At 44.4% G+C, this 16889-nt stretch overlaps 1 protein-coding gene across 4 annotated transcripts; it reads left to right on the top strand.

Annotated features, from left to right (window-relative positions):
• Window positions 1–1604: 1604 nt before the first annotated feature.
• Window positions 1605–9628, top strand: COMMD2 (COMM domain containing 2). 4 transcript variants are annotated; one of them, XR_012624355.1, is made up of 6 exons: window positions 1605–1696; window positions 1836–1913; window positions 2462–2544; window positions 3735–3908; window positions 4998–5408; window positions 5632–9628. XR_012624355.1 is itself a non-coding variant. In XM_074834465.1 (5 exons), exons 1-5 carry the CDS (start codon window positions 1630–1632, stop codon window positions 5193–5195), a joined length of 600 nt encoding a protein of 199 aa, XP_074690566.1. In that variant the 5' UTR covers window positions 1605–1629; the 3' UTR covers window positions 5196–9628. The 4 variants fall into 4 exon arrangements, 3 of the variants coding, with proteins under 3 accessions (XP_074690566.1, XP_074690567.1, XP_074690568.1); XM_074834465.1 differs by having other exon boundaries at window positions 4998–9628; XM_074834466.1 differs by having other exon boundaries at window positions 3810–3908; window positions 4998–9628.
• Window positions 9629–16889: the final 7261 nt, after the last annotated feature.

The raw sequence follows: 16889 nt of genomic DNA on the forward strand, positions 1-16889 counted from the left end.
TTGGGTGTGAACATCTGCTGGAAGGTCATGGTTGAAATCCAAAAACTAGAAACAAAAGTCTGCAATCCTAAAGTTGTTTTAATTTGTGAGAATGGCTAAGAAATTGCATTGCCTTCACGCCCATTCACAAGTTACCTCTACTTTCTCCTTTAAGGTTTTAAGAAGTAATGTGAAGCTGTCCCCTAGAATCTCCAAAGAACAAATGCTGAAGTATTACGTTTAATATCTCAGAATCTGTAATATCTGTGCTTGTAATATTAGACTTGTTCCTGGAAAGCACTAGAACTAAGTAAGGAAAAGGTTGGAAATGATTCTGTAATTTATTTTCATATCTTTTCATAGCAGAAGGCCTTCAGATATATTGGTCGTCATTAACCAGCACACTTCACAGGCTGGGTGAATGTTTAAAACAGGGTGTGGTGGAGGGGGAATGGAAATAATGGACAAATCTACCAAGACGAGATTATTTCAGGTTGATAGCCTCTCACAGGAAGCTCGTGGTGTTAAGGCTACTGTCCTGGAGAGCAGTAAGCCCCACCGCGCTGGCCTTGCGGGAACTTTTACTGTATCTATTTCCCAGCCATAAAATTGCAAAAATTTCCTGTAGATGTAACTGTGGTAATTTATAAGTTTATAGATTGAAAATAAAGGTCTACTGGAGCATACCTGTTGGCAGGTACAACATTTCACCTGGATGTGCAGGGCAGCTGGTGAGAGTGCTCACCTGCCCATCTCCTGGAGGAGCACAGTGTCATCTGAGGAAAAGCCAGGACTTCAGTCTGGTAATGAAACGCAGTAAAATATTTTCCCACTCAGCTTTTCCAAAAACTATTCTATTGTAAAATAACCCTTTAGAAGTTCTCCTTCCTGTCCCAAGGGGGAAGGGGTGCATGAGTGGCTGGGGGAGGTGCTCAGGTGCCCGTTGGGCTCAAGCCAGGACAGCACAGCACAAGCTGCCTCCTGAATGGGAATGCGGGTCTCAGGGAAGTTGCACATTTTAGTAATTTAGAAAACCGATTTTTGGGGATTTGGGGATTGAGGGGGGGGACGACACACGACTTTATGTCACATGGTAGGATTGCACATTTTTGGAAAGTCTTTTTAGACATGTGGGAGTAGCGGTGATGTCTCCAGGTGATGTCGGCACTGGTGCACTGTGCAGCACCTGCCCCAGTGTGACCTTTTCACCTTTTCCCCAGAAATTCGGGCAGTGACGCCCCACGCCCCTCTGCCAGACCCCGGTGTTAACGGGGGTTATACTGCAAAATGACTTCGAATTGCATATTTAAGGTGGGATTACAGGGTTTTTAGGAAGCAAAGGGCCCATGAAATGACGCTCTATCCCGTAATTTGAGCATGGTCTGTGGCACAGAAGATGACCTCTCTGCGGGCCCGTGACCGCGGCCGTTCCGGGGTGCCGAGCTGCGGGGCCTCCCCGCCGCGGTCCCCAGGGAACGCCGGGCTGATGGCGCGGCGAGAGCCACAGCCGCCACCGGCCCCGGGGCCACCGGCCGTGAGGGGAGCGGGGCGGGGCGGGACTGTCTCCGCCCCCCCGGCTCCGCCCAGGGCGCCCTCGCGCAGGCGCGAGGCGGGGCCAGGCGGGGCCTAGCGGGGCGGGGCGACGCGGACATGTTGCTGGTGCTGTCGGAGGCGCACAAGGCAGATCTGGGCGGGCTGCCGCCGCTCGGCACTGCAGGTCCGACCGCCTCCGCCTCCCGGGGCCGGCGGGGGCCTCCCGGGGGCAGCGCGGTGGTTGGGGGGCCGGGGAGGGCCACGGCGGGGCGGGCCGGGGCCTGCAGCGGGGCCTGCAGCGGGGTCGCCTTCTCTCGTTTCAGCCGTCGGCGAGCTGGGACGGCTGGCGGTAGAGCTGCTGCGCCGGGGCGCGGCGCCGCGGGCCTGCGAGGCGGCCGCCAGTAAGAGCCGGGGCTGGGCCGGGACATCCCGGGGAGCGGCGGGGCTGGAGAGCGGGGAGGGCGGCGGCTCCGCAAAGGGTCCCCCGGGGCACGGCGCGGGTGGGGCTGCGAGGGACCGGGCCGGCCCCGCCGCTGTTGGGGGAGCGGGGCGGCGGCAGGACCCTTCCCCGAGACAAAACCGGCGAGATGCTCGTTTCTGTACAGGCGTGCTCAGACCGCCTGGTTCTAGTGCGTGAGCGCGCGGTTTTCCCTCTGTCCTGCTGTGAGAAATGGGTTTGGGTGTTTTGTTTTGAGTGCGGGATCAAACCGCAAGTTAGATCCCCTTACGTTATTATTGGAACATCATGGAGCCCCTGTTTATGTTATTACTTGAACATATATCTCCTGTTTGGTCCCTTACGTTATTATTTGAAGGGTGCACAACCCTCTACTTTGTTTCTTTTCTATGCATGTTTTGCAAGCTGGCTTTGGAAAAATTTACAGTTTTGTGAGCTGTTGTTGTGGCAGCTTAATAAGGAGGTAAAAGGCACTTTGTGCTTCTTTTAAAGGAAAACTGAACATCGGTGCTGAGGCTGTTCAGCATGGGGTGGAAGGACTAACCTATCTTCTTACTGAGAGCTCCAAGCTTATGGTAAGGATACCTTTGTGTAAGGAACTCAGGGATGCATTTAAGAGGTGCTTGCTAAAATAGCTCTGAAAATACTGATAAATGGGGAAAACCTAGTTCAAAATTCTGATGACATGTATTCTTTTAATTTAAAAAAACCCAGGTGTCTCTTACACTGTTCTCTTACTGAAATGCTGCATCTGTGTGGGTGACTGAAATTTGTATTCAGTGTCTGTAGCTGGAACCTGACAACATTTTAACAGCATATAGCAAGCACATGCAGTAATTCAGTCTGTATAGGGAAGCATCCTTCAGGATTAAGCTCTGCCTGAATAACAGAACTTGAGGGAAGGTGGTGTGGTTCAGCTGCTGTACAGGCTGTGTGCTGTACTAACCTCCTGTCAGGTGTTCCCTATGTTTGTTGGATGTGGTAGGCTTGAGAGCTTCTCCAGCTCCTAACATCAGAAGTTTGGGTGGGTGTAAGCATGTATTAAAAGAATAATAGTTAGATAATTACTGTTTCCATTGGAAAGACTTTTTACTATTGATATAGTAGAATATTTGAACAATGAAAATGTGGAGAAGTGATACAGGCACAATTCCAGATCAAACTCAAGCAGGCATTGTTCTGAAGAGCAGGTGGGGAAGGGATTGAAATACTGCAGAAGCCTCCCTGGAGGTGGGGTGGCTTGACTGATAGATAACTTTATTATATCATGGGAGAGTACAGCTGATCACGGGATGTGTTTGTGGGGTGTGACGTTTTCTGTTTGATAAATAAGTGCCTCCAGAGTGATGAACCAGGCATCTCCGCCTCAGCACGGAGGCGCCGACCTGTGGGAATCGGCCTCTCGGGCCGATTCAAGTTCCTGGGCAGGAGCCCTGGGGCTGTACCTGGTGCTGGCTCCCGCGCACGTTCACGTCGCTCCAGAGCCTCATTTGGTGCTTCGGTAACACGCTGGTGGTGATGCAAATAGGTGCTTCCTCATGATGAAGCTCTGATGCTTTTTTGTGTTGCGTTTTGTTCTCTGACATGAAGGCACTTAAAACCCGGGTGATGTGTTTTGTCCAGGCTGTAGAATTGTCCTCACACATTCCTGCAGGAGAGTAACGGCGCTGTACTGTATGGAATGTTTACTTAGAGTTTTCTTTGTTTTGCAACAAATAATGATTATTACACAATTCCATTTTAAGGCCTAAATTGTTGTTTCTAGATTTCTGAGATAGACTTCCAAGATTCCATTCACGTTTTGGGATTCTCAGATGAATTGAACAAATTATTGTTCCAGCTGTACCTTGATAACAGGAAGGAGATCAGGCGCATTCTTAGTGAGCTGGCGCCAAAGCTTCCCAGCTACCATAGTCTTGAATGGAGACTGGATGTGCAGGTAACCTCTGTTACATGTTCAGTGTTTTGTATTTTACTTCCTTTTTTTTTTAACATTGTTGTGGTTTAAACCCGGCTGGCAGCCAAAAATTATGCAGCTGCTCACTCACCTGCCCCTTGCCCCAGGGATGGGGGAGAGAGTTGGAGGGGTAAAGGTAAGGAGACTCGTAGGTTGAGATAAAAACAATTTAATAATTAAAATAAAATAATAATGATGATAATAACAGAAAATACAAACGAGTAATGCATAATGGGATTGCTCACCACCCGCCAACCAGTGGACAGCCCATTCCCAGCTAGTGATCCCAGAGAAGAGAAGAGAAAATCCTGGAAAGAGAGCGTGTGCTTCCCAGCCCCCCTCATCTGTACAGCGAGCGTGACGTTACGTGATCTGGAATATTCCAGTGGCCAGTTTGGGTCTGGTGCTCTGGCCATGCTCCCCCCAGCTTCTTGTGCACCTGCACACGGGCAGGACACAGGGAGTTGGAGTCTCTTTGATTTCTCAGCAACAACTGGGAACATCAGTGTGTTATCAACATTCTTCTCATACCAAATCCCATTTTGAATCCAAAACACAGCACTATTGTGGCTACTAAGAAGGAAAATTAGCTCTATCCCAGCCAAAACCAGAACAAACATCATAAACAACTACTAAACAATGAATTTATATTATTTCAAACTGATGAGGCAGCAGTTTCTCATGTATTTCAAACTGACATAACTTTGTTATGCACCAGAGGTGGCTAGTTAGGAGATGAACAGGGTATGTAACGATGCAAAGTATTTGTTGCTTTATGAAAGTGGAATTCATCACTCCATGGGTGTTCTAAAAGTGTTGACATATACTAAATATACTCAGCCTTAATTATCACCTAGTTTTCAGAAAAACTATGAAGGCATTGATTAAAGTGGATTTGTATTGCCTAATGATAAAACTAAATAATAGATCGTGTATATCTTTAATGTGGATGAAAAGGGTTCTTAAACAGTGCTCCAGGCACAGCCTCCTACCTGCTGTGACCCGTGAGTGTGAAGTCGATGACCGTCTCCTGTTCCCCTGTTCCCACTTCACCCCAACTCCCCCCTGCAGCTGGCGAGCAGGAGCTTGAGGCAGCAGATTGAGCCCACTGTGACTATAAAGCTGCACCTCAACCAGAATGAGGATCAGAGTGCCCAGGTGCTGCAGACCGACCCCTCCACCCTCCTCCACCTCATCGGGCAGCTGGAGCAGGCACTGGGGGAGATGAAAACCAACCACTGCAGGAGGATTGTGCGCAACATGAAGTAGCACTGGCTGGTGGCTCGTCTCTTCCGGAGCGGTTTGTGAAACAGCTGATAACAGTGTTCACAAATGCATTCTGAGGGAAAATAAACATCTGGATCAGATGAAATGCTGTCCTGTGCCAGGATCTGGGGCCAGTAATTGTAGGCTGGGTGTCCTCTGGTGCGAAGTCCATGCACCTGCCTGATGCGAGGCAGGTTTTGCTTTGCCTGCAAACATGTAAGTTCCATGTGCTGTGCTGAGAATTTCTGTAGCTCCAACTTAGTATAGTTCTACTGGAAGCGCTTTCTCATGTAGAGTAGCGTTGTCCTTATTATATGAAGCTGCACACTTATTTTTACATTTATCAAGTAGTTTTTTTCCCTTAGTTTTGCTTCTGTTTTGAAATTTTAAAACCTATGCTGGTGGCAGCGATACTTTACAGGAATGTTCTTCAATCTAGATGCGTGTATGTGTAGGAGCACGTGTGGGACTGCTGCCCTCCTCCTCCCCAGGACTGGGACAGCTCAGAACCTGGGGGTTACGCTGCCTGTTGACCCTTCCCTGACGCCAGGAAGTACACTCCAGCGAACAGCCCGCTTTAACACAGCTGGCTGTGACCCCAGCCTCGTGCCTTCCGCAGGGAGCCATTACCCTAGCAAACCCAGCGGCCTAAACATAAATTGGCGCACTGCTTGTGTGTGAAGGTGAGCTGAAAAACTGCCAAATTAAAACCACGGGCTAGGAGGCAGATTAAGATCAGTGTTAAGTTCTAAATCTGAACTTCATGTGATGCAGTGGTTTTTGTTCTCCTATTGGATAGCGTGCTCATAGAGGAAAGGAGCCATGTATTGCAACATAAATGATGCTTTTCCGTTTTTAAGAAAAATGTCTAACAAAGGTTATGTTAAAAGTAATTTTTCAATTGTATTCTAATGCAATGTTTTGTAGCTTTTGTGACTGAGGTTCAGTGTGTGAGCCAGCCCAGGCAGGATGCAGGAACAACCGCAAAGACACCGATGAAACACAAACAGTAAATTTATTCTCATTACCTTGTGCCCCGGGGATCTCTGCAGCAGCTCCCAGGCAGAGTGTGCAGGTGGGGACACGGCTCTGCAGAGCTCCGTCCTTGCTGGCCAGAAAGGGGAGAGAAAAGGATCCCAAACCCGCTGCTTTCGCCGCTCTACCAGGGATTTCCGCGGGTGTAGTTTTCCACGGCGCTTTGATCTTTCCCCCAGCAGGGCAGGAATCTCAAGGATGTTCCATCAGGTGCCCCCGAGTCTCTCACAGGCCCGTGTTATCTAAACGCAGAGGTTCTACTTGTCGAGCACACAAGGCCAAACAACAATTAGTGTGAGATACGTGTTTTTCAACACCCCAGCTGCAAGTCACTTGGGCGTGTTTACAGTCCTCCTTGCCCATCTTCTGTTGTGTTCCCACAGATAGTTTTACTAATTAATGCTTCACTGTCAGTAGTGAGGGTGCATCATAAAGCCCTTAAAGCGTATCGGAGAGGACAAATAGGCAAGAGAGAACCTTCATGTACAGATTCTGGCAATAACCATATATTTACTGGCATAGCAACACCATAAATTTTTCTACTAATTGGGTTCCTCTGTTGCCAAATGCATTATTTTCTTACTGTTGAATTTTTGTACCTTTGAGAGGTCCTATTTCAAATAAAACCTGCATGGCAGAAGTGCTTTAATCAATAACACTACCACATACTAAGAATATGGAGTTGCGTATTCTTAATTGCCTTACACAGTGTGGTGATGGTGTGAGTGAGCTGAATTTCCTCTCCCACATATAAATCTGTAATGGTTTTATTTACCATCTATATGTGGTGACCTTTTTCATAGAACCATAGAATTTCCTTCACATACAGTAATTAAATGTGATCAAACATTACTACTTGGGATTTCTGATCAGTATTTTGTTACGACCTTGGCCTGTGCTTTCAGGTGAAATACAGGAACAGCCTGTTTGTAGGCCCGTGTTTTCTCTCTGTTCCCTCTCCTCACTGTAGCCTGCGTCTAGAACTCATGGCAGCAAAGCAGAAGTTTAGATACAAGTCGTGGAAGCTTTTCGTGTCTCCTCTCACTATCACCCTGTGGATCTGAACATATTTACCTTGCTGCCCCTTAAATTTTTTAAAAAAGAAAACTAGCTGCTGTTGACTAGTTGCCCTCATGGTAAACACTGGTGATTTAGATGTGTCATGTCCTGAAGGGGGTTCTCCTTGGTGATTGTCAGCAGAACAGAAGTTCAGAGCGGATTTTGTGAGTGCAGAATGCCAGTAGGAAGCTGCCTGTTCCCTTTTTTTGAAGCTTATTACAGTAGCATGCAAGTAAAACTGCACCACTGAATGGTCTTGTTTCCTCTAACAAGAAGTGACCTGAACTGAGGATAGTCAAGGTTAAATTGTGAAGCTGGTGAAATTCAGAGAAACCCAAACTCTGGCAGCGACCTGTGAGCAGACTCAGGAAGAAAAGCGAGGCGAGAGGCTGGTCGCAGCAGCGTGTTGCTGTTGAACTGTGCCCTTCTCTGCGTGGTTCTGGGGAGAAGCCCCAGCCTGCGGGAGCAGCTGGCTCTGGGCTCCCTTACCTGAGAGGCAGGTTGGCCTCTGCCGGAGGTGGAACGGGTCTTTCTGGGGCAATTGCATCTAACAGTGTGAACACGTGGAAATGCCAGGTGCTGGAGCAGGGGCAACGCCAACGGGAGTTGGGTACTTGTGGAGCTGCTGTTTGCAGGGCCCCTGACGCTGAGAGTGAAACAGCATCTGCTGCAGTGACCCACAGGTAGTGGTAAATCATCCGCTCATGGATCGGGGTTTGTCAGTTTTAATGTAACCTCTGTGCCAAATTAAAGGTGACAGATAAAGCTGTATTTAATAGAACTTGTTTCCTCTCATGAATTTGCAATTGCTTTATAGAAACCCCTGAACGAGACATTGAGAGCACAACCCATTATTCACAAGCTATTAAAAAAAAAAAAAAAAACAGAACATTGCTACTTTTAACCTGTTTTATTTTTAATAGGCTTTTAAAAACTTGCTCTAGTATCTAGCCACTAAAAGCAAACTTAAACATTTGAGGCCATTTCTCTTCTGTTTTTTTGCAAGCCTGGAGAACTGATTGTTCATTTTATAGCAGAAAAAAGTGACTTTCAACTTACCTCTTAAAAAGTTAAGTAAGCTTTTTTTCAAAGTGACTAATCAAATTTGGTTTGTAGGCAGTGCAGCATTTTAATCTTTAAGCAATTTACAAACATCAGTTAAATTCTGAATAATCTCTGAGGAAGTTCAGTGTATTCCTTGTTCATCTGTAGAAATCTACTAAGCACAGAACACAATCTGTTACCCTCAGTGTAGAAGTTCTCTCTGTTTTGTTTTTCTGCAAGATTAACTTAGTTTTGCAGAACTGCCCTTCCTCTGTATCTCCAGTAACTTTTGGTTTTATGAGGTAACCAACTTCTGAGTGGCTTCCTGGCACCTTTTTGATCAGCGGCTAAATTTGGGCCAAATTCGTGCCCATGCAGAGCCCAAGTGCATAGAACAACTTGAAAATCCAGCTAGTTTAAGCATAAGCTAGATTCTTTTCTTAAAAGCAGAGTTAGGCTCAGCCCTTAGCTATGTGCTTCTCAACAGATTTGTGTCCTGGTTTATTTTTTCCTGGTCCAAACAGCAGAGGGCAGAAAGTTTGTTGTTTATAGTCTCCAAAGAAGTTTCACTATACAATCAGTGTTTGTCTTCCGATAAGAATTGTTCATAGTCTCAAGACAGCTTAGAATGTATTTCACCATATATTTTCCAAGTTCAAGATCAATTTTAAACTGAAAACAATAAAGCTTCCAGTTTTGAACCACTGTAAAACATTGTTTCTTGAATCTGCCAATTAAATTGCTAAGTCACTTAGCAAAGAACGTAATATAACCCAATTCTTAAAACTCAGGATGGTGTAATTTGTTTGGTGGTGTAAAATGTTTATATTCTTTTAAGCACTGAGCAAACTCAAGAGCTTTTCTCCCTCCTGTTTTTCTTTTTAGATCCTTTTGAATGAACTCTGCATGATCACTGTCCCTTTTGTAAAATCTATTGTTTCAGTTTCTGATCCAATTTTTAACCAATTCCCCATCTCTGAGGCCTGTTTACACTGTCCTGTGAGCTTTATTTTCTTGTACTTCTGCTTATCCCTGCCACACTTTCTTGCAAGCTTTTAAGATAGTAGACGAAATACTTTTTCACCTTTTAACTGTCTAACTAATTAGATGTTCCTTGAAAACTGTTTTCGTTTAAACAACTATGGAGTTAGTTTAGATATACACATATATTAATAAAATCAGTATCTGAACTTTGGGTTAGGCCCACAGTTCTCATTTAACAGAAAACCCACTGAACTAAGATTTTGTTTTCACATTGTATTTTGGATTGAACATTAAATGTATTAGACCTGTTTTAAGTTTCGTGCTGTTTATGAAATGTGTCCACATATGGACTCAAAGGTATGAATGGTGATTTTGTTTCAGTTCCAGTTTTTGTAAGAATCCCATTTCCTATGCTGTGACTTTGTAATATTAACAATAGATGGTGTGTAGGAGAGGAAGTCTGAGATTAGGAACAACCTGGCAAAACTCCATCAGGAAAGCTCCACTGTTTCTTACTTACCTAAATAAAGGGAAGGAAGTCTCCTGTCGCTCTGCTTGGCTCTGTGGTCAGGGTCAGGTACATTACAGCGCCATATCTTTTTTTAAACATTCTTTCTGATTTTATTTTCAAGATAAGCATAAATTGTAGCAGTTTATTTATAAATTACTGCAGTTGTATCTTGAAATCTGAATAGAAATAGAATATCAATAGAAAACAGTTATTTCATTTAGGGTTCTGGGTTTTGATTTATTTGCAATGTGGCAGGTTTTTAACATGACCGGTAGTTCTGCTGAAGATGCAGTAGAACTACCTTTGCAGACTGCCTTTACATGCCCAAAAGTGCAGTTTTTACTGTGATTGTGTAAGCCAAAACATCTAGCTAACAATTTTTTTTTCCCCTTCGTCTTGCTTTTCGTCTTGCTGAACAGACGTGGGGACACTGACCTTTGCAAAGCCACGGGCGTGCGCCCAGCACTGCAATACAGAATGTCTGCTTTCTGGCACTCCAAAATGAGTCTCAGTTCCTCTGCCCGCTTTCACGGTAATGTTTGTGTGATAGAATTTTAGGATATGTTTTAGGAATTACCATGATCATCAGCTTTTATGACTTGCTTATTCTAGAGCCTTTATGACACCGTGCTCTGAATGCGGAAGGACAGGCAGTCCGTCTGTCCGTGCGGCTGTAAGAGGAACACCACTCAGAAAAGCTGCAGCCTGACTGTCCCAAAGCACAGATAATACTCAGGCTAAGACACAAGCCCTAGTGACCAAATATGCTGCAAAACACAATAAGTATTTTTCCCCATCATTAAATATGTAAGAGCCTTCTACTGATCTTACTCTTTTCCTTTCCCTATCTACTGCTTTGCCAAAGGGGTATTTTTTTGGCAAAAGGAAAACTTTAGATTAAAACTGAACATCACTCTGTGGAATCTGTTACTCCACAGCGTGCTTACATGCATGTGAGTGTTTAGAGTAGCGTTCCTACTGCTCCGAACGGACACTTCAAACCTCAGAACTGTGGGAGTCGGGAAGCTCCTGCGCCAGGCCCTTCACGCATTCCGAGTTCATAGATCTGCCAGAAGATAACAGAGAAGTTTCTGTCCTGCTAGGTTTGCCTTCAGCAGAAGCCCAAAGTAAGCCCCAATTTTAGAGAAATCCCTGAGTTGGTACTTACACTATTACTGAGACAAAACCTGTTGTAAACATTTTTGTTCTGAATTTCTGGAATCAGTAACTTGACATGGGTGGCCTTTGAAATCACCATTGTTTATGCTTTTCTGCATCCAAATGTATCTTCTGATTTCCAGATGTAAAAATTCATGTTTTCCAAATACTTTTGTTCTTGCTGGGGATTGCAGGTTTGGCTTTTGCTGACAAGAGTCAAGGCCTGAGGTGGGAGGTGTGAACGCAGGGGGCTGGTCTGCTGAGGCGGGAGCTGCAGGAACCCAGCCCCTGCAGGAAGCACCCGTGGTTCCTCTGAGCAGGTCTGGAATGGCTGCGAGCAGCTGGAACTGTTCCAAGTAGATCTAGAGTACCCCAGTTAGTGCTTCGGGAACCAAGAGTTCAAGCCCCAACAAAGATACCCTGGGATCTTTTGAGGAACTTTGTTTCATAAAAAAGATGAGACTTTGTCATCTGTCTTGATTTTGTGATGATTAGGGGTTGTGGCACTTTTAAAAAAATATTTTCTTCAGTGATCTTGGCTTCTTCACATGATATGAATATTGAGGGAATTAGCTGTGTCTAGTTTAGGGATGTAGAAGCTCGCATCCCAAAGCAGTCTAGCATACAGTCTCATGGTGGATGCAGTCAAGAATTCACAAGAAGGCAAGATACCAGCCAACAAAGCCCCTAAACAGGATGCATGCCTTTTGAGTACTTCTATGTAGGTTATTTTTACCACACAAAGTTTTCTATTTCATCCTTTTTGAGTAAGTTCTGTAATCACACCTTTTAATTTTTTAATACCTTGTGCACCAGGTCCAATATTTCAGATCTTCCTTGTGAAAATCACAAAACCAAAACAAGAAGGAAAGCAATACTATGTCTTCCACTCTTCCCAGGTATAGGGATTAGAAAAAACAGTGTGTTTTTCTCTCTGTCAGGCTACAGCTTCACCTCACGGTGTGTCAGCTGACAGATGGAGACAAGTTTGCCTATTTCTGTCCACCTTGGTCGGTGTGCTGGCACCTGCTCTCAGGCCCTTCCCAGTGCAGCTAAACAAAAAGGGACATGGAAGAGGAGAAGTACTTCTCCTGCTTCGCTGGCTGGTTTTGCTGTCAGCGGCATGCTCGAGAGCAGGGCCACATCTTAAATGATTGGTTTTAGATCGGTCAACTTCCTAGAACAACAACCTGCCTCTCATCCCGGCTCCTTCTCCCACAGCGGTTAAAAGTTGGCATTGAGGATGACTTCAGGCAAAAAGAAAACACACGATGCGCACGGGGACTGCTGGTCGTGAACCATCCTCATACTCGCTCGGGGAAATGGAGGATCCCACCATTCAGAAACACGCAGAACGAGTCGCACAGGCCTTGTCTCCTGCAGAGGGGAAAGGTGAAATCCACAGCACCTGAGCTGCAAGTACGACCAACAGCCTGTTCAAGAGGTGTTAACAAATATATGACACTGCCCTTTTATTTGTGTATATATATATATATACACACACCCTTACCATGGGTGAGATCTGGTGTGTTTTACACTAACAGCAGTAGCAGGATGTTGGTAATTAGGCTCTGTTTCAAATTGCCCTGCTGAGCAAATCATGGCCTCAGTATTGGACACAGGAAATGCAAACTGGAAGACTCTCCCAAAATGTCAAATCTGATTGTAATTAAACTGTTCAGTTTCCTGGCAAAATCTACATCAGAAAACCCTCTCCATGTACTTGCAGTTTTTATTAACGAAAATGAAACCTTTATCTTACTGTATCTTTCTGCAAGTTAAATCAGTTATGCTAGAAAAAGTACTTTTCATGCTGGTATGATCCCTAGCACTGTTCTACACTACCCAACTGCTAAAGTTTGCAGAGCTACTCCACAGTATTTTTTCCTCTGTAGCTACTCCTGTGTGTCTTAGGCTCGTTAGCTGGGTAATTGCTCTGGTATTGTCAGCAGTGTTCATGCAGGGAGCCAGACTGATGTAACTATTACAGAACAACTCTTGCCAATAAGATCATACTGTATTAAGCAATTTCTTTTTTCCTTTTTGCAATTCTGGACTTTTATTCTGAAGCACCAGAGCAGATCAGATCCCAGTTTATTTTACATGACTATTTTAGGACTTATTTATCCCACAGAATTTGGCCAAAAATCATCTTCCAAATCTGTCTCGAGTAACTGAAAGTCTTAAAAACTGGCTGTTCTTCTGTCCTTTAAACATTACCACCATTTCCACAAATATGAACTTGTTTCCTAATTCACTGATGTGCAAAGTCAGCTGCATTAGGAAACCTCATTCCCATCAGCAGTTTGGGCTCCTGAGACGACCGACACTGGTGTCCCCGTGTGCTCAGTTCCGCGGCCCCCCTGGGCGGGGGCACCCCGAGCCCCATGAAGAACCTGCAACAAGCAGCCGTAGCCTGGCGACTCCTGACACCGCTCCAGCTGTCTGCAGGACACTTCGGCTCCTCCCTGGGCCCTGCTGCAAGCTGGGGGGAGCCTGGCGAGTGCTGTTGGTAGGTCCCGTTCCACTGGCTTTGCTCTAAGGGAAGAACCTCTGAGGCACAAACAACGGTGCAGGTTTTTGGTTAGCGCAGCTGTTTTTGAAATGAATGTCTGAGCACTCATCTACTGTAGACGTTCACAGAGCTTTCTTGCCAGTAAAATTACATCAGCTTATAAAACAATATGAACTAAGCTGACAGAAGTTCTTTTTTTTTCTTTTTTTTTTTTGCTAGCAGACTGTGTCCACATCAGAGGTTTTGCTGGCCTGGGCGGTGCGCTGACACAGCTATTCTGGTGAAACTTTGTAATACACACCAGGTCTTTGTATTAAATAAACCCTGTCACAGCTGGCTCCAGAGCACAGTCTTGGCGTGCGTTCTGAGGTGCCAACCAAAGTCTAAAAGCCCTCAGCCACCTGAGAAACAAACAGCTCTGAAATGCGCACAGATAAAAACCAGAGTCTTAAGCATTGACCCCTTTGTTAAAAAGCACAATACATTCAGTGAATTATACCTTTCCAGAAGTTCTTGAAAATTTGATTAGGATAGAACTATCGGGAAGAGCCTAATATAAAAAGTCTATCAAACAATATCCAGTTGCCACAAGTGCAAATAAAAATTAACTTGCGTGACAAACTGCGGTTTTTGAAGTGTAAATGTGTGTGATGCACACGTATACCTTTGTATGGTGAAACTTCATGTAACGTGTTTACTGTTTCATCGTATTCTTTGTTCTCCATTATTTATTTTGGAGGAACAGAAGCTTTCTTTTTATATATGGCTCTTCTTCACAGAAGTATATGAAAGCAATGAACCGTAGTTAACGATGGCTTAAAGTCTCCTTGCACAGTGCCTGCCCAGAGAGCAGGAACCACGAACACTCCTCCTGGTCTGCACTGTGCAGTTGTTACTCACCCAGAAACCACGAGACTTTTCCAGGGAATCCCCAAGGTTTTATTCTGCGACAGACATCACACACACGACTTCACCTATGTAGGCTTTCTCCGAAAAATTTTAGTGTTTGCAGGGTTTTGATACAAAGCAGTGATGGATCTAGATAAAAACGATAACATGTGGTATTCTTTCTTTAAATCGTTAGATGCTCATTATCTAGGGGCACATTTGGAAGTGCACTTATTTCTTCTGACCCGTTTGCTTGGCTTTCCACTGAAGTATAAATTGAATTTGCTGCTAGAAAATGTACGACAAATAGGGTATACTCAAAGTACTGTACTTTTATAAATCCTTCAGTTGAGCAAAAAAAGTCTGTACTATTCAAAAACGTTTGAACAGCGTGTGAAATTGAGGTAAAATAATGTAATTGTCTTATTTTTTATAATCTACGATCTTGTAATTAGAAGAAAGAAGTAATGATAAGGCGGCTTTCTACGTCACATTTGTGGTTTGGTTCCTTTATCACTTAGTCCAATCCCATGGAGATGGAAGTGTCATTGTCTTACACGGACTTGAACACACTGAACCATTTTCTATAAAAGCTGGTGGTCATATCGTATTTTTGCATCCAAAGAAGGAAGTTACTATCTTCTAAACAAAGAATAATAACAACAGTACTATCAGAATTTCTTCTTACAGTTTTAATCACTTCCAGATTATTGGGGAAAGATGCTTTAGCCTACACCAGGTGGTACAATAGCAGCTAATCGTATTATTCAGTAAGAAGTGCAGCTGAAATACTGTCATCTTGCTGAAGACAACCATTGTAGCTGTAGTAAATACCACTTACGTTTAGAAGAGATGTGCATATTCTTATGCATGAGATGCCACACAGTCTTACGGAAGTGGTCTAACTGATGCAGAGGAGATGTCACCATGCAGGAGCTCACCCAAGCCTTGCCCTGAAGAGGCATGTCACCTGGGAAGGAAGGACGTAGGTGCACAGGTGCGCCTTTACTCAGGGGTACAGCGGCCTGGAGGAAGCAAAAAAGCCCTTGTAAAGGCTGTACGGAAAATCAGTTCATTATCTGTACAATAACCACATGCACACACACACGCACAATCATCTAATAGCCGAAGGTTTTAAACAAGGAAATTGCAGGAAAGAGAAGATCTGTCATATCTGCCTAACGCTGGAGCAGGTGCCGTCGTTAGCTCAGCTGCCTGAGCTAGTAAAACCGCTAGCAAGTGACCCAGTAAGGAAACAGCAGAAGAATGGTACAAAAGATAGCATGGAAAATTCTTAGGGAAGGGAAGCATAAACAAGTCTCAGGAGTACTGGGTTTCCTGACCAGAAATACAGCAGATGTGGAAAAAAAACCCCCACAAACCAAGGAGGAGATCTGCCTAGCCAATGGAAACATGAACAGGAAATGTAAGGAAAAATAAATGACAGGGAATATTTGTTAAAGCAAGGAAATCAGGAAATGCACAAGCAAATCTGTTCCATAGAGCCAGCTGATCCTAATCCCGAGTCCATGTACAGGCTTAAGCTGTGAATCTCAGAATCTGCATCACCAATATTAAATGTAAGACTGAGCAAGGGACAAAGATTGTTCAAGAGTCAGGTCCAAGTTCTAAGCTGGAGAAGACAAATGAAGTTCAGAATAGTTCATGCTTCTTCTCAAGAAAAAAGAGTAAGAAATAAGTAAGTTCAGAAAAAAGTTACTTACCTAAGACACTTCTAATGTAGACTCTGATTACTGAGGGTATATTCTTATCCATCAGCATAGCCTGGAGTCTGTCCAAAAGGCAGAAATGAAATGAAGAAATGCGTTACTAAAATAAAGTTGTGTGGTCGTGTAGTCAACGTGTGGTATCTATATGTGTGTAGTTACGAAAACACCGTATGCTTCCTGTTGTAAAAAACAACATTGAAGTTGGAAAGTGAACAACATTATTCTTTACAGATGCAGCAAATTCTGGTCACATCACCATTCAGAAGTTGTTCCAAGAGCACCAAAAAATGAGATGAGATTCAAAAATAATTGTATGTATTACATTTACTTTACAGAAGGCCTCAGGAATGCATTCTGATGACAGCTCCAGCTTCTAGTACATACTAAATAGAGGACAAGTGACTGAGAACAGGGGTCAGGACAGACCCACGAGGTATCAGAGCCGTATCTGAAATACCACCCGTGGATAGTGAGTTGAAGGGATTTACCATGCAACTCTGCACTGAACCTGCCAGCAAAGGGCTAAACCTGACCTAACTGACAACAAAGGTGTGGTAGTCCATGTCACTGTGAACACTTCCCTCTTTTCCCCATCACCACAGCATGGCTCAGTTATGCTATGAAGCTTGTACATGAACTGATTTAAGCATCATTTTCCTCCCAGAAATTAGTATCACCCACGAACTTCCTAAATAAAGGCTTTAAAGCAAAGCTCATTAGGCTGACAGAAATTAAGTCGCGCCAGGAGAAAAAACGCTCCACTTTTCTTCGAA

The sequence above is a fragment of the Strix aluco genome, chromosome 9, assembly GCF_031877795.1.
Source record: "Strix aluco isolate bStrAlu1 chromosome 9, bStrAlu1.hap1, whole genome shotgun sequence".
Taxonomy (NCBI): Eukaryota; Metazoa; Chordata; class Aves; order Strigiformes; family Strigidae; genus Strix; species Strix aluco.